The sequence below is a fragment of the Amphimedon queenslandica genome, unplaced genomic scaffold, assembly GCF_000090795.2.
Source record: "Amphimedon queenslandica unplaced genomic scaffold, v1.1 AMPQUscaffold_13519, whole genome shotgun sequence".
Taxonomy (NCBI): Eukaryota; Metazoa; Porifera; class Demospongiae; order Haplosclerida; family Niphatidae; genus Amphimedon; species Amphimedon queenslandica.
In genome coordinates this window covers 904,648-920,424 of record NW_003546245.1, presented here as the reverse complement: position 1 = coordinate 920,424, position 15,777 = coordinate 904,648, and the positions used below count along the sequence as shown (strand labels likewise).

Below are 15,777 nucleotides of genomic sequence, written 5' to 3'. Positions count from 1 at the left end.
ATGGTGAAGGATAGCCCAGTGATGGTCAGAGTTATAGCAAAGAAACTAAGCAAAATGTACCGGCCTAGCAGGAAGAATATGGCCATCGGTAGGCCAATGATTACTATAAGAAACACTATGTATATAGCTATGGCTATGAACCTTGAGTCATTGAAAAGTGTTGCTTTGATTCCTCTAGTTTGGGTGGCAAGAAAACAGCCAAGTAATAACAGGAAGGACTTGTACACCATTAGCAATATGCCAAAGAAAACCCCCTCTCCCGAGAGACTGCAAAACGAGAGCTCCGTAATAGCACTAGGACTCTGTATCATCCTCACCGAGATGTACAGAGGAGAAGTTAGCATCCATACTGTCAGTATGAGGACGTCAACAGCGAGCAGCACGAGGACTATCAAAAATAATACATAGTCTTTGTATATGCGTCTCTTTGACCATGGGTTACGAAAAACTGCACCGACACGCCATGTTTTGGCAAGGAGAGCACCAAATGATAGAGTAAACATTATATTTACTAGCCAGAGTGTTGAATTGCAGAAAATGGAGCGAATGTCGGTCACTATGCTCTCAATAGACGAGAGCGTGTAGACGGAAACTGAGAGAATCCCCAGGAGACAACCGACAAGAATCAAAGTGTTAATGTGTGGACTTGATGCTTTTATAACTTTCTTTTCTCTGAAACACAAATTGATGACAAGAAAGAAAGAGAGAACAAGAGCTCCTATTCCACTTACGGTAAACATGATTATCTGAGCCCACAGTGGGACACTCTCATTAATAAACACTGGACTGTCTCGAGGTGGCCCATCTCCAATCCATTGTACCTGATGACCGAAATAATCCATGTTCAGTTTGGTATCAGTTTTGTATAGTCCAATAGCTACTAATGAATTCTGATGCACTTGGGATATTTTGATTGGCTTTAGCGTATTGTGTGTCATGGTAGTAAAGTTTACCATGGTAGACACTCCACGGAAGTTAACTGATTGAAATTCATTAAAGAGAGTAGCAGAAACGTCTTTGTTTGCCAGTGGTAGATAATCGTTAATGGTTTGGTTTCTTTCCTTGAGCCTGTTTACAGAATTATTAAGTGATATTGCAATGGCCCACATTGCATCGTAAGCAGAAGCAGCTACAGAAAGATCATTACTGGTAGCACTTACCCCAGACACGTTCAACAGAGAATTGTTAAATTTGCTTCTACTAATACCGACCAAGGGGTCATCATTATTAGCGTCATCATCAAAACCAATAACAAAAGAAGATTGAGCAGCAGTGAGAAGCTCTTGCGAAGAGCAGTTGATGCTATCCACCTCTGCTGTCAAATCACTGATCTCAGTGTTTCCCACGAATATCCATTGATAGTACTGACCAATGAGTCTGTTGTTGTATGCCTGGCAGAGGATATTCGGTAGATACTCGGGCTGAGAATAAACTAAAAATATGTGACAGTAGCTATTCGTTGTGATGTACTGGAGGAGAGCAGGAGGTATGGACTCGACAATTGTGAGGTTCATTGCACTCAGAGCCTCTGCTGCTGTATTGTAGTAAGGATGGGACTCGAGAATGAGGCAGACATTCTCCCAGCTGAAATAACCAAGAAGGTTAATAAGTGCATCATTGAGGTTAGTAAAAGAGGGAACAGTCCGAAAAAAATTCCTGAAAATAGTAGCGTTGTTGAGTTGTGGTGTAGTGGAAGCATAGGAGACAGTTAAGATGTTAGTTGAACTAGAGGTAAGTCTGACTAGCTCGTTCGTCGAGTCCTCGCAAGGAGGGCCCAGGATTACAAGAGGTTCGGAGCGATCAGTCCTCCGTAGGGCGTCAGTGAGGCTCCAGACTGCTCTAGCAGGGTCACATTCTGTGCTGTAAGGCCACAGAGTGAGCCTGAGTTGAGAAAAAGGACTCTCATTATACTCAGAGAGGGCCATGTTAACAGCCAGTTCTACAACAGAACCGTTGGCGGTCCTATCCATGTGCAGCCTGTCCGGGGCAACCTCGCTAAGATTATACGCAAAGAGACCAGCGATGATAACTTGATCCTTGCTGACATTATTGTAACTAGCTGAGGCTAGGACAGGACCTATAATAACCACAGTAAGAAGGTACAAGCCAGGGGACATCATTAACCACTTGAACTCAGTAGGGAAAAATGGAATGGACACGGCGCGTGCTTTAAAACATGATTTATTAAATTTTGTACAGTTCCAGGATATGACATTATAACTTATAATATTGATAAATCTGATAGACATGGATTAAATTCAAAAGTTCATCATTAATATTGAGTTCATTCTCCAAGCATGATAGCCATGAATTCCTCTTTTGATACTACAAATAACAATACAAAGGAAATGTCACAACAATCACTTGTACATCTACAAACGGTAAACACATTAACAAATCCTTGCGACAACATCGTCGAGACATAACTGACTTTCATGTACACAACCACACACAATCCCAAAAAACTAACTTTCTCCATCTTTGTCGGTGTCAAATTCATCAATCATTGCCCGTAGCTCATCTTCTGACATGTTCTCTCCTAATTCTCGAGCAACCCTGCGAAGGTTCCTTAAACTTATTTTCCCCGACTCGTCATCATCGAAAAGCTTAAAGGCTTTGAGGGTTTCCTCAACAGGATCCCTTTGAGAGACCCACTCGGACACTAAAAAGACCATTAAACTCATTTCAAAGTGTCATATGGTCGTACTTATATCATAAAAATCTTGATAAGTGATTTTGCCTTGATCGTTTCTGTCATAGTCTTTAATTATTTTCTGTACTTCTGTCTTTTTCACTTCAAACCCTAATGCTCGTATGGCAACCTTTGGAAAAGAAAGAAAGGATCAATTCATTGTCATGCAAATTTGTACTTGTTATTCGGCAGATGAAATAGCAAAATAGCTAGCTAACAAGGCATAAACATTTCTTAATGTTATGTCATAAAAGACTGCATTGGTCGGTGTTTTTAATTACAAAAATAAACAGCCGTTAATTATTGCATTCAAGACATTTAGAATGTTTCCATGGCAATAACAAGAGATCTATCAGGTATCATAATAGCAGCCATAAAAAGGAAACCAATTATTCTTACTCATAAAAGATAAAATCACACAAAAGTTATCACAGGAATTGCCACAACAAAGAGTATAAGCTTAGCTTACTATATATAGTATGAGAACAGAGTTTGGAGCAACTTTTAAAAATTCATAAAAAATCCAATTTTGATTGGAATCAGCTCAAACTTTCTACACAACATAAAAACATGTATATGCATCAGAAAAAATTATAAAAATCGAAAATTCTTACCTAGTCATTTTTGGTGAAATTTGGTCTGAGACCCTGTACTATAATAGTACAGGGACTTCGGCCCGATTTTGGAGCAACTTTAAAAATTCATTAAAAAATCTAATTTTGATCAGAATCAGCTCAAACTTTCTACACAACATAAGAACATGTATATGCACCAGAAAAAATTATAAAAGGGAAGAATTCTCTTCTTGTAATTTTTGCCAAAATTTGGCCCGAGACCCTGTATGACAGTAAATGAAAAATTAAAAAAACATAAATAAGATTCACTCCATGCTAATTCATCAAAAAAGTAGATTCTAAACAACTGACTATAACAACCAAGGACTAGTTACTTCCATGCAAAGATTAAGTTGATTCTGAGCATAAGTTTTTAAAAATATTGGGCGGTTTTTAATGCAAGGTGCAAATTCACAATCTCACCTCAGTCACCTACCTTTAACTCGTGGTAGTCAATAGCATCGTCATTATCAGTGTCAAACAAGTTGAATGCCTCCCTGATTTCTTGCTGCTGCTCTTCTGTAAGCTCCTTCTTTCTTCTGCCGTGAGGACGGATTCTTGAGTGAGTTTGCTGCTGAGGGGGTTCCATATTGTGGGCGTGACCATAATGAAGAACCACGCCTATTTTGGCGCTTTTGTCCGCGAATATAAACAACAAGAGAAAGCTTTTGTTATCAATTCACATTTTGATGATGTCCTCAAGTCCGAACAGGGTTAGTTGTAGCCAATTTAGGCCTAACTTTTGGAGGCCCACAATATGTTCCTATTGCTGCAGACCAAAGACAAAGCACATGAACAAGTCCTCCACTAGAACCCTTCAAGCTATCGGCCATGATGAGGGCGACTCCAGCCCAGAGGAATTTGCTATCCCAAGAGCTGCCACAATATGTGAGGATTATTGAGCATGAAACATTCATTTATCCTTTTTAAAACAATTCCATGCAGGTACCTCAGCACTTAGAGGAAGAAGACAACTTTCAGAGCCTCCTTCAGACATGCTCCGTGACATTAGCCTCTCTCCTTTGCCTCCTGCTAGATCTCAGACAGTTGACAGTAAGCAAGTTGGAGTTGTCAAACCGTATGCTGTGGTCGACCTTCATGAAACTTTAAAGCAAATACAATCTCAGGATCATTTTTTAAGACCCCGAGTGGGTTCCTGTGGTACTGTGTTCCTCTACGATGCAACAAAGAGACGAATTGAGGCACCTCTTGCACTCCAGAGGAGAGAGAGGAAGGAGAGGAAAAGCATAGTGCCAAAAAGAAAAGCACCACCTCCTCCGGTAACTCGATCACCAGGACATGCATATGGTGGAAGAGCAAAGAAGAATACACTGACCACTGGAAATAGAATGAGCCGCTCCTCCAGCGTACCAACACCATTGATAACTGATGCAGAGGAAGAGGTGCACAACTCAAGTGTATTCATTCCTCTTAATGATGTCTCCAAGAGCAAGGAGAAGAGCCCACCATGTAAGCCACCGCGAACACAGAGCACTTACATGAGTTTTGATGAAGTTGCAATCGGAGCCAAAACAGCTTGCAGTGATTACGAGCCTCTCCACAGATTCTCGCAGCAAAATTCACCAAGTGGGACAATGAGAAGCAGTATCACTGCAACAATCAGTTCTGATGTAGCAATAGCTTCACTCTCATTGCTGCACCAGTTCCAGGAATTGTTTGATGATACTCTAGGAAACATTGCATCAAGACATTTTGAAGAGTTGACCTCAACAGATCAGCACCTTCAAGACATGAACTGGTCTGATATAACTGACAGTGTGGATCTCAAAAACAAGCATCAACTCTACTTTCATATGCAACCAATTTCATTAGAGGTAAATGCTCTTGAAACCATGCATACAAATGGAGCTATAATCATTATTATTTTATGTAAATTTCATAATTAAGCAGTGCCTCTCACAGAAATAATAAATATTATTTAAGTTGCTATGAAAACATGCACACACTAGCAGACAATAATAGAGTTTTGACTATTCTTTTATCCATTCACCCACTATAGCCTTTGGATCGAGATAGACACAGAACCGAACTGAGCATAGCAAAGACTCTAACGCCACACTTAAACCTTTCTCTACCTCGTGGGACTCTACAGCAAGCCCCAGTGGATTACATTGAGTTCCTGCCAGATGCCAAAGAGTATGTTGTACGGGACACTTCATGTCTTCCTGATAAAGTCCCACTGGAAAAGATCCTACCTTTGTGGAACAAATCGCTCAGTGAGGAGGAGTACATGCAAGCAGTTCTCTTAATACTAGTCCAAGTCCTCCGTGGTCTAAACTACCTGTACAATAATGGGATAGTTCATCGTGACATTGGAATAGAGTCCCTCCTTGCTTGGACTTATAGATCATCTGCAGACCACTGCATAATAAAACTAAAGAATTTCACGTATGCTCTTCATCGTCCAGGACCTATATCGGCTACAACTTTTGTGTTTGCTTACGACGAGCTATCGTGGCTTGGAGGAGTAGAGTCTCACCTTCCTCCAGAGATTGTTGATACCCCATCTAATGTCAACACGTTGGACTATTCCCACACAGATAGCTTTGCAGTAGGGTGCCTCATTCACGAGCTAATGACAGGGACGTCACCATTCGACAAAGACCCACAACTAGTGTACAAGACATACACCCACGATGACCTTCCATCGATATCAAATGAAATCAAAGTCTCTGTATATTTAGAAACACTCACCTACCTTCTTTTGTCTAGGGATCCTTTGAAACGACTTGGGCTAGGCGACGCTTTGCTATTGACACAATCGATGCTATGGCTACCACACTCTTGGCTGGAGTGCTCGCTGCCAAAAACCGACATTGAGAATCACTTGCTGTTTCTCAAGGGAAAGACGATAGCTCAAATTGCTCAACAAGACGCTCAGGATCTCCTTGCTTTGGAGACGGTGCTTAAAGCCGACTTTCTTGCGACGTGCGACTCTTCACGTCTCGTACGAGCATTAGCCGTCATGAATAACAAGATGAATGAACAAAGGAGCAGCAAATCTCAATAAAGACTGTGTTAAACTCAAAATAAATAAACATTCTACATACACAGATGCTTGGTCTGTTTTTGATATGTCAGAAAGTTGAGTCTGTCTCTATTGTAAACATTGAAAAAATAATAACTAAAAAGAAAAATATTAAAAATGTCCTCTAGACACTACACACTAATAATGATAATAAGGGCTAATAATAATGACTATAATAACGGCTAATGGTTAATACTAATGGCTAATAGTTCTCCTATGCTTCATCTAAAGATTAGCCAGCAAAAATTGAAGGATGGCTGCATCACAGTGAAGAGCACTTGTAGGATTCCTGATCCCGTGCCTCTCCCCATTATACATTTGTATTTGATAAGGCTTGCCAGCTCGAATGAGGGCATCAATGAGCAATGAGGTATGAGTATACAGCACATTCTCATCATTCATTCCATGTATGATGAGTACCTTCCCAGGCCTGCATGCATAAAAATACTATCATTAAAAAAGAGAGAGAGAGGATATTTCTATTACTTGTCTGGGAATTTTGATGCCAAATTAACAACAGAACTGACTTCATAAGCCTATAGGAATAATTTAAACAATGGAGGTGAGACAGAGGGAAATTGTATACCCTGTCTGAAAGTGGAGGTACTCCTAAATATCGCTCAGTGTATCCGGTATCATACCACCTGTAGTCAGTCACTGGTGCACCGGAAACGGCCACCTGATGGTTAATTAACTAGAATAATAATTATTTTTTAAAGTTAATTTTACTTTGAAAATGTCAGGCCTCTTAGCAATGCCATGAAGAGCCATGTATCCACCTAAAAAAGAAATGGATTTGTTAATTTTAGTATAATATTGTTAAATGACTTACCATAAGACCATCCCAATATTGCAACACGTTCTGCATCAACACATGGAGCTGCTTTAACAGCTGCTGCAAGTCCGACCACCTGATCCTCAATCTCAACGGAGCCCATTTGATACTACAAGAGAGAATCAATGTTTGGTAATTTTTTTTCTTACTTGAATGTGGGATTCAAATTTCTTTCCCCTGTTGGAGGAGCCTCTGTTATCAATCATGACAACTGAAAACCCACAGGTCGTCCATTGGTTCACTTTCATCAGGAAACGTGAGAAATCATTTTTAACAACCTAAAAGGTCAGTATCTAGTACATGCGTACATCTAATGCGTACACATACTTGAAATTCAGGCCCTCCATAGACGTAGAGAACAGTTGGATACCTCTTACCTTCTTGATATTTAGTGGGACGATAGACAACTCCGTGAAGTGTCTCACCTTGGCAACAAGAAAGAAAAAAACACGAATGAGTACACGCAGTACATATACATGTACCTGAACTAGCAGTGGCAGTGAAACTGATAGGAGGATTGAAATCCAGTGGCAATTCTAAAAAAAAGAAAGACCAATATTGGACTCTTAATAATGTCAAACAGATCACATACCAACGGAGTCAGACAAGTGAAAGAGAAGCTGTGACCCGAAAGGCTTGATAGAGTAAGAGTAGACTGCAACAGCAGGTGGTGTCGTCCTGTTTGAATAGCAACTCACAAACAATTTATTATCCTATTAGTAACATGATAACATGAGGAGTATCAGTGCCTCATATCTTACAATAGAGAGTGATATGTCGTGATAATAATTGGAGGGGGTCAGTTGTACAGGATCAGAGCACGGGAGGGCTCCATTAGTCATATCAACAGCATACCTGCAATATGTAGCATCATAAATAAAACATATCAAAGCACACTCATGTCTCTTAGTCTTTTATCAGTAAGAGACAAAAGGTTCTAATACACACACGGAAATAGAATTCACAGTACTTACAAATGTTTTTCAAGGCATGATGATTTGTTTCCCTCAAAGAAGACGACGTTCTCCTTATCATCAAGCCACACCTGTGTAAGCGTACAATAAACGTAATTATCATACTATCATAGCTAGAAACTTGGTATAAGAATAAAATTCTGGTATATAAATATGACAAATTTAGCTCCATTTGCCAAATTTTAGCAGTCAAGCTGTGTTCAAAGTTTTGCTTCCAAATCTATTCACCAAATTGTCACAATCTCAATTTTTTTGCTACAATACAATGCATGTACATGCTAGCATTACTTACTTCACTCTCCATTACGTTCCAGTTGCCACATGTCACATGTTCCACTGTCTTTTCAACTAAGATTGGCTCTGCTTTAATTGATGTAACTTCACGAGGTGATGGCAGAGTGCACTTCAATTGGACCAAATGAGGGTATCCTTCTTTCTCTGATGTTATCAGTAGTTTAATGGCCGATTCATCATCAGTTGGGAAAAACTCGAAACAAGATGAATTCTTGATCTATTAGTAATGATAATTAGTGCAATGATAAGAGTCAGTTATACCAAGAGTATATAAAAACTATGTGTATATAGCCTATGATATTTTCCGAAAAATGGCTCCAAAATTACCCCAAATTTTTATCATATTTTCTGATACACGTTGATGTCCTTATGCTATGTAGAAAGTTTGAGCTGATTCCGGCAAATATTATTTTTTTTGAGTTATGACCATTTTAAAAACAATGAAAATCGTCTAAATTTTTATTACAAGTACATTAAAATTTGGTAAACTTTTTATTAATAAAAAAGTCAAATTTTTATAAGTACATGTACATGCAATTATGCATCAGAAGAAACTATTATAATTTAGAATTCTTTTCTTGCAATTTTTGACAAAATACCCTCTGCTACGTACATGTAGAGTTCATTGTGCCAAAAATAACAGATAATGATAATACTTACACTGATCCAGTAATAAGGATTTTCTTCTTTCCAGAGAATGAAAGGAGAGAAGACAGTCTTACCCTCTCCTTCCTTGACAAAAGAATCAGCTGAGATGAGTAAAACCTGCAAATGATGCTGGACCCTATCCAACACTTGGACCCAAATACTGAGAAGAGAAAGGAGCAATAGCAACAAGTTATGAAATAATGAAAGTGCTTGAACATGTATTCATGAAATGATTATATGCAGAAGAATAAAAGCTAGACAAACTTTTTCCCATTGGAAAGCCAACCAAGTCTTGTAAAATACTCCCACTTTGAGAGATATGCAGAAATACTACTGGCCAAAACAAGAGTCTCAAAAGAAAACTGCAAGAGAGGGAGAGAAAGAGAGAGGAAGCAATAGCTTATAATTATCAGCATCTACTCTTGTTATCAGTGTATACACACTTTTGCACTTCCAGAATCCAATGTTATCTCAAGGCATTTCAAAACAGCAACTGCATTTTTTTTCCCTGCATGAGAAAGATAATAATTATCATAAAATTAATGGCATTAGAGCACTTAAGGTACATCAGTCTTTTAAGTAATGTTTTACCTGGCCTAGGATAGGAATAGTCTTCAATTTCTTGACTGCTAGGATTAAAAGTGTGCAATACTTCAACATCAGTTTCATCAACCTAAATTAATAACATTGATAATGATGTAGTAGTAGCAGTAATAATAATAATAATAATAATAAATAATAACAACAACAACCATGCTATAATAGTCTATCAATCTCACAAGCTCAAATCAAACTCATTTCAATTAAGTAGTCCTGACCTCTTCATAAAGGATCCTATATTTCCCAAAGTCTTTGCCAGAGGTTGGGTCCCACCAGTAACCAGTGTATCTGTCAAACTCTTCCTGAAGGATGAAACTAGACTGCCCAGCCATTACTTTCCTCTGAGGACGCAATGCTAAAAATAAAATATTAATATTAATAAGGATATAATTATTAATAATAATCTTTTTGGGTTTTTGTTTTCTTTGTGGAATTCCCTTTTTGTCTCTCTCTTTTGTCCTTCCTATTGCCTTTGTCTTCATAATAATAATAATAATAATAATAATAATAATAATAATAATAATAATAACAATACTAATAACAATACTAATAACAATAATAATGATGATTATGATGATGATGATGATGAGGAGGAGGAGGAGGAGGAAAATAGATAGGGTGAGATCCTACCTTTAGTATTAGTAATTTGAATTGGCTCGTTGCTGTACGTGGTCAGTAACCATAAGTCCCCTTCGTATGAACATGCCAGTATATCGCTATTCCCTGGACATAACTTGTAATCCAAAGCACCAGCAAGTGATGGGAAACTCTTAACCTGACGCAGGCATAGGTAGAAAAACAAATATAATATTAAGGCTGAGTTTACACAGCAAAGGGAGACCGCTGCGTTCCGATCGTTTCGTGCCAGTTTACAGTTTTAATGCTTCAGTTTACACAAATCGAAAGAAAATGTGATAAAATTCGATGAGATGTGTTACTGTGTAAACCCAGCCTAAGATAGTGCTTAGAGAAATATGCATGGATGCAGATGGCTGGAAGTATACACAAAATGACAAATAAGAGGCTTAGGAAAATAATCATATATATTGCTACTTATAAATGCCCCCACTACCTGCTTGTCATCCTGACAAGAGAAGAGACTGCAGGCAGTCCCAGTGTTGACCAATATGGAGTCAATATCTGGGATGTATTTGTAATCAGTTATGCCAGAACCAGAGGCCCTCATTCTCTCTCTCAGTAGCTGCTCTGAGCGCGTCAAAGCGTGCCTGCCTTCAGGACTACACAACTAGAGAGAGGGAGAGAACAATATCATCTGTTTGTTATTTTCTGCTACCTTCTTCCTAGTAAGAGTGTCATCATCAGCACTCACAGAGAAAACATTGTTGCCAATATTTTCAACTGGGGCAAGGAAAATAACCTCTTTACCCTTTGATCTAAAGGAAAATTCCCGAGGCTTGTAGGAAAAGAACCTGCTGCATTCAAGTTTAGCCTCAGAGCAGGCCTGCAGGCAGGACTTGAAGCTGTCCTTTGATGCAGTAATCGAGGTAGTAATCCAGTTCAATGCAGCCATTAGAACCCAACAACTGATAACAAAACACGCCCCAATTAATATTTAACCTTTAATGATTCAAAATGGCGGATCCAGAGCTAACCAAAGTAAGTTATTCTTCACATCTTTTTATTTGTTTCTTTTCTTTAAAAGGCATTCTCTGAACATCATACGAAAATGATAGAAACAAATGCTAATGTGACCAGAATCCAGCAGCAGATAGAGGACCATAAATCAACAGCAAGGAGCTCACAACTGACAGAGAGAGTCATAGTATCTCTACCCGAAGGAACAAGACTATATGAGAGCATTGGAAGATTGTAAATACATTTTATTATTATTATTATTATTATACGTGTGTATGTTTGGAGTGTAATATCAGCCGCTTGGGGCTTTGAAATGCAATCTCATTACATTATGCAGTTTTACAATATAAATATTAATATGTATGTACATGTTATTATTATTATTATTATTATTATTATTATTATTGTTATGTTTTGTATGACCAGGTTTGTTCTTACAGCAGCTGCTGAGGTGAAGGAGCACATGAAAACCAACCAAGAGGAAGCACAGCAAAAGATTAAGCAATTAGAGGTATCAGATTAGCTCTATCTCTCTATGAAAAGGGGGGACGATAAATTTGAGTGACCCCTCATTAATAATTTGAAATGCCAAATTCTCTGTATTTAGATTAATATGCTACTCATCATGAAATCACAATCCTATAGTTGAAGAGATAGTGCTCATGCAGCTTTCTGCCAGTGGATTGTCAAGTTGCTCAAAAATTAGGCCTATAATTAGACTCTGTACATAGTACAGGGTATTTTGACAAAAATTACAAGTAGAGAATTCTTCATTATTATTACATTTTTTGATATGTGAACATGTTTTTATGTTGTGTAGAAGGTTTGAGCTGATTCTGATTAAAGTTGGATTTTTTACAATTTTTTTAAGTTGCTCAAAAATCCGGCCAAAGTTCCTGTACTATAGTACAGGGTAACGGGCCAAATTTCACGAAAAATGGCAAGGAAAGAATTTTTGATTTTTATAATTTTTTCTGATACATATACATATTCTTATGCTGTGTATCAAGTTTGAGCTGATTCTGATCAAAGTTAGATTTTTTATGAATTTTAAAAGTTGCTCCAAATGCCATGTACTGTATTGTAGTGCTTGTCAGCTCATGAAGCTCATGCTGTTTAGCTCACTTAGCATGCTTTGTGGAAAGCCCTGCACTAGTATACTAAACAATAATGTCCTTTCTTATAGAAAGAGAAGCAGACGTGGGAGACTAACTTGAAGCAGTCAGAAGCAAGCATCAGGGAGCTTGTGTCTCAGAAAAGAAAATAATTCTTCAAGACAAAAATAACAAATATAATAATAATAATAATAATAATAATAATAATAATAATTACAAGGATGAAATGAGATGACTATCATGTACAACTAGCAGTAAATGGAAATAATAATAATAATAATTAACAATGCCATTGTGCTCCTAGAAGAATTTCTTAGCCCTACTCTCCTGATTGTACTTGATAACAAAGAAAGCAATGAAAGTAGCCGATTGTATCAAAATAATGAAAATGAACAGTCCGGCCGAGAGACAGGACTGTGGGGCTACTTCAGGACATGGACTTGAGCGAATCTCCTGTATAAAATAAAACTTGTTCAATGGAGGGGGAGAGAGTTACCTGTTGAATGTTCTCTTGGGCTGTCTCGATCGTTTTCTTCAAGTCTTTAATGCTTTCTCTCAGCTCATAAAAAGGTTGCAGCTGTTCACTAGCAGTTAATCCCCCTCCTCCTCCTCCACTAGTAATATGAGTCCTAAGACAAGAAAGTAATGTTTTTTAAAGCTCTTTCTCTCACTTTAGTTCGTTTATGTGATGGCTCAATCGTCCTTCTAATGCAGTCATCTTGTCATCAGTGATTCCAATGTTAGCAGCACCACCAGTGCTGGTTGATCTTACTAAGGATAGATCGTTCACCTTAGAAATGAGTATTCTAATATCATTAATAGAAAGAGAGAAACAAGAAAAAAAATGAAAGATGATAGGTACTACAATAAATTTAAATACTGTTATATTACTACACTTGTACCATGTAACCTTTACTATTACTATTTTCATAACAATTACACTATGTCTGATAAAGGAGAAAGATGATGATAATATTCCCACATACTTAAGGTCACGCGATGCCCCCGATTGCAAGTCGTAAATCATTCTAACATTTTCCTCGAGATTAAGTCGAATTTGCCAATCTTCCTGAGTCCTAGTGGGTAGTGTACTGAGAGAGAAAGAGAGATGATGTTAATAACAGCATAATAATAGCTACGCCTACTCTTGTCGTTTGCCCTCAAAATCTTCGGAGAATTTAACATATTGTTGTAATCGTTCAGCATGAGTTTTATCAATTTCCTCCATCTAATAAATAGTAAAAAAGTACATTCATAAAAGACATAATTATGCCAATGTATATTCATAGCACAACAAGCATTATGATTACTGCATGTCAACAACATAATTATGTACACGTAAACTCTGAGAGAGAGAGAGAGTGTGTGTGTGTGTATACATACCCTTTCCTGTTCCTGTATAGTAATACTGTGAACAACAAATGACATAACATCATGATCATCTACACAAGGGAGAGAGAGAGGGGGGAGAGAGAGAGAGGGGGGGAGGTGGGTGAGTTACAAACAATGCTAGCTGTGACATAGTTTAACCTGATAATCCACCAGTGGCTGCTGATATACCGAAATAGCCAGTGGCAGGTAGATATACTCCTTCATTTCTCAAACAAAGGTTATAATGGTCAGACTTATTGTCAGAGGCATCTTGAAACCAAACCTGGAGGGACACAACGAGAGGTGGGTGATGGAGAGAGAGAGAAGGGACATCGACTCACTTCTAGAGTTTTCTTAACATAAAAGACTTTCATTTTGGTTGGATATCGCTGGTTACGAACTTGTCTTAAGCAAAAGCTTAGCTCTTGGTTAGACCCATCACTAGAAAGAGAGAAAGGAAAAATAAAAAATACACAGAATTATACACATACACGTGACTATAATGCATTATTATTATTATTATTATTACTATTATTAATATTATTATTATTATACTGGATACATTATCTTACGTTCCGTGATTATAATCAAGTGTTTTATTACTGACATAGAGAGATACCTTTGGACTGTCACCCTAAAATAAATAATGAAAGAATAATAATCAATAATAATGATAATAAAAATGCGTGCTAAGAAGAAAGAACTGTGCAGTAGAATAGATGAAGATAGTTTAGGTTAGGATTGACCTGTTGATCATTGTCAAAGGTATCAATGACAATACCCATCCCATGAAAAGCAGGTGAGCTTCCAAACATGTTACCTCCATCGACATACCTCTCCGTTGTAAACCAAAACACCTGCAAGGACATTGAAGGGTAACACAATAAATATAAGATTACTATACTCCACTGTTTCAAATACAACTGCACAATGATAATTAGATCTAGGAGCAACCCACCATTCCATCAGCTCCATAAGTGTTCCTTCCAGCGATGCTGAATGTAGTATCAATCGTCCAGTGCTGGCCCTCAAACATGTATTTGTTCCATGCCCAGCCTTTCCTGTCCTGGATCGACGGACACACCCTTACTTGCTCATCGGTTGGTAAAGCATCTAGAGTACAATATGAAGCAAATGAAGTAGGTGGCATATAAATGATGCTCTAGTTAAGAAATCATTTACTGTTTTTATAGTTACAGCTAATTATAGGCAGCTATGTGGACTATGTGCAGTTATGTGTATTGAAATGTGGATCCATGTGAAAATTGACAATTTTTCACATGCTGCACAGATCTTCTGTTGCTCAAGAAAATAACAAAGACAGATGTAATAATTATTATGATAATATGAATTAGTTCCGGTAATATGAAAGGGGAGTGATGATAATGCAATAATAACTCCATAATAGGCTACCCAAATGAAATTTGCATTCGTTATAATAATAATATTATGCTAGATATACATGCATATCTATCTTAAAGGACACCAGATTTTAAATATTAATTTTTCTGTAGGTCAATAAATTAACCCCATGTCCCATAATTGGCATCACATAAAAAATAATCCCACCTCCTCCATGGTCCCAGAATGGTATCTGTCCTTTAGCATTTACTATCATTGGTGGCTTGAAGCTATGTTTGAACATGAACTTTTGCTTTGATCTCTTCAGTAGCTCGAAATCTCTCTCACCTCTCACCATCAGACAAGAGAGGAAGAATATTAATAGTAAAATTGATAAATTTCTAAAAGATCTGAGAGCCATTCTATTCACTGGTGGCGAGCCCCGTTGTCTGCTCACAAAAGAAAAATCGTGAGTGTCCTCGCGCTCTTTAATTAGAACAAGTTGAGAACCACTCCTACACCTACCACGCCTAGCGCCTTTTTGTTTACCTAAATTACTAATGATTTGCACTTTGTTAAACACGTTAACCTCAAGAAAAAAGCAACTATAGACATGGTTTGAATAGATTTAAAACCAAGCAGCAAAAA

The 15,777-nt window shown here is 37.8% G+C and overlaps 6 protein-coding genes across 6 annotated transcripts; 2 read left to right on the top strand and 4 right to left on the bottom strand.

The window, feature by feature from the left end:
• Positions 1-2: 2 nt before the first annotated feature.
• LOC105313427 (gamma-aminobutyric acid type B receptor subunit 2-like) lies at positions 3-2,249 on the bottom strand (the record flags this gene model as incomplete). Its single annotated transcript, XM_019996352.1, has 1 exon — positions 3-2,249. A coding segment is annotated over exon 1 (2,247 nt), but the record flags the coding sequence as incomplete, so codon positions are not given.
• Positions 2,195-3,929, bottom strand: LOC100632520 (centrin-3-like). The gene is made up of 4 exons (XM_003382878.3): positions 3,743-3,929; positions 2,708-2,822; positions 2,471-2,662; positions 2,195-2,325 (listed from the first exon to the last, which is right to left on the bottom strand). The coding sequence occupies exons 1-4, from the start codon at positions 3,893-3,895 to the stop codon at positions 2,285-2,287; spliced, it is 501 nt and encodes a 166-aa protein (XP_003382926.1). The 5' UTR covers positions 3,896-3,929; the 3' UTR covers positions 2,195-2,284.
• Positions 3,930-3,978: 49 nt separating this feature from the next.
• On the top strand, positions 3,979-6,434 carry LOC109583013 (uncharacterized). The gene is made up of 4 exons (XM_019998141.1): positions 3,979-4,019; positions 4,082-4,194; positions 4,252-5,141; positions 5,327-6,434. Exons 2-4 carry the CDS (start codon positions 4,098-4,100, stop codon positions 6,335-6,337), a joined length of 1,998 nt encoding a protein of 665 aa, XP_019853700.1. The 5' UTR covers positions 3,979-4,019; positions 4,082-4,097; the 3' UTR covers positions 6,338-6,434.
• On the bottom strand, positions 6,413-11,264 carry LOC100632393 (dipeptidyl peptidase 8-like). Its single transcript, XM_003382877.3, has 20 exons — positions 11,001-11,264; positions 10,779-10,952; positions 10,337-10,481; positions 9,925-10,061; positions 9,698-9,779; positions 9,550-9,614; positions 9,371-9,468; positions 9,119-9,266; positions 8,457-8,675; positions 8,165-8,235; positions 7,952-8,045; positions 7,783-7,903; positions 7,673-7,726; positions 7,518-7,615; positions 7,340-7,468; positions 7,188-7,299; positions 7,085-7,134; positions 6,942-7,034; positions 6,842-6,891; positions 6,413-6,785 (listed from the first exon to the last, which is right to left on the bottom strand). The coding sequence occupies exons 1-20, from the start codon at positions 11,235-11,237 to the stop codon at positions 6,581-6,583; spliced, it is 2,382 nt and encodes a 793-aa protein (XP_003382925.1). The 5' UTR covers positions 11,238-11,264; the 3' UTR covers positions 6,413-6,580.
• Positions 11,232-12,676, top strand: LOC105313417 (prefoldin subunit 1-like). Its single transcript, XM_011406847.2, has 4 exons — positions 11,232-11,323; positions 11,370-11,536; positions 11,729-11,813; positions 12,489-12,676. Exons 1-4 carry the CDS (start codon positions 11,300-11,302, stop codon positions 12,567-12,569), a joined length of 357 nt encoding a protein of 118 aa, XP_011405149.1. The 5' UTR covers positions 11,232-11,299; the 3' UTR covers positions 12,570-12,676.
• Positions 12,525-15,622, bottom strand: LOC105313414 (protein ERGIC-53-like). The gene is made up of 12 exons (XM_011406838.2): positions 15,358-15,622; positions 14,747-14,901; positions 14,535-14,645; positions 14,361-14,422; positions 14,130-14,229; positions 13,948-14,071; positions 13,801-13,859; positions 13,563-13,645; positions 13,404-13,508; positions 13,089-13,223; positions 12,914-13,046; positions 12,525-12,870 (listed from the first exon to the last, which is right to left on the bottom strand). The coding sequence occupies exons 1-12, from the start codon at positions 15,548-15,550 to the stop codon at positions 12,718-12,720; spliced, it is 1,413 nt and encodes a 470-aa protein (XP_011405140.1). The 5' UTR covers positions 15,551-15,622; the 3' UTR covers positions 12,525-12,717.
• Between the last annotated feature and the right edge of the window lie 155 nt (positions 15,623-15,777).

Excerpts from the sequence above, each read along its gene's own strand:
- LOC100632520 (XM_003382878.3), bottom strand. The coding sequence starts at position 3,895 with ATGGAACCCCCTCAGCAGCAAACTCACTCAAGAATCCGTCCTCACGGC. Across the intron at positions 2,823-3,742 it reads TTGACTACCACGAGTTAAAG|GTTGCCATACGAGCATTAGG; the intron begins GTAGGTGACTGA and ends TCTTTTCCAAAG. Across the intron at positions 2,326-2,470 it reads CACCGACAAAGATGGAGAAA|TATCAAAAGAGGAATTCATG; the intron begins GTTAGTTTTTTG and ends TGTTATTTGTAG.
- LOC109583013 (XM_019998141.1), top strand. The coding sequence starts at position 4,098 with ATGAACAAGTCCTCCACTAGAACCCTTCAAGCTATCGGCCATGATGAG. Across the intron at positions 4,195-4,251 it reads CCCAAGAGCTGCCACAATAT|GTACCTCAGCACTTAGAGGA; the intron begins GTGAGGATTATT and ends AATTCCATGCAG. Across the intron at positions 5,142-5,326 it reads TGCAACCAATTTCATTAGAG|CCTTTGGATCGAGATAGACA; the intron begins GTAAATGCTCTT and ends CACCCACTATAG.
- LOC100632393 (XM_003382877.3), bottom strand. The coding sequence starts at position 11,237 with ATGGCTGCATTGAACTGGATTACTACCTCGATTACTGCATCAAAGGAC. Across the intron at positions 7,135-7,187 it reads AATATTGGGATGGTCTTATG|GTGGATACATGGCTCTTCAT; the intron begins GTAAGTCATTTA and ends TTTCTTTTTTAG. Across the intron at positions 7,035-7,084 it reads AGAGGCCTGACATTTTCAAA|GTGGCCGTTTCCGGTGCACC; the intron begins GTAAAATTAACT and ends ATTAACCATCAG.
- LOC105313417 (XM_011406847.2), top strand. The coding sequence starts at position 11,300 with ATGGCGGATCCAGAGCTAACCAAA. Across the intron at positions 11,537-11,728 it reads TATGAGAGCATTGGAAGATT|GTTTGTTCTTACAGCAGCTG; the intron begins GTAAATACATTT and ends TTGTATGACCAG. Across the intron at positions 11,814-12,488 it reads AAAAGATTAAGCAATTAGAG|AAAGAGAAGCAGACGTGGGA; the intron begins GTATCAGATTAG and ends CCTTTCTTATAG.
- LOC105313414 (XM_011406838.2), bottom strand. The coding sequence starts at position 15,550 with ATGGCTCTCAGATCTTTTAGAAATTTATCAATTTTACTATTAATATTC. Across the intron at positions 14,072-14,129 it reads ATGTTAAGAAAACTCTAGAA|GTTTGGTTTCAAGATGCCTC; the intron begins GTGAGTCGATGT and ends GTGTCCCTCCAG. Across the intron at positions 13,509-13,562 it reads TTTGAGGGCAAACGACAAGA|TACACTACCCACTAGGACTC; the intron begins GTAGGCGTAGCT and ends TTTCTCTCTCAG.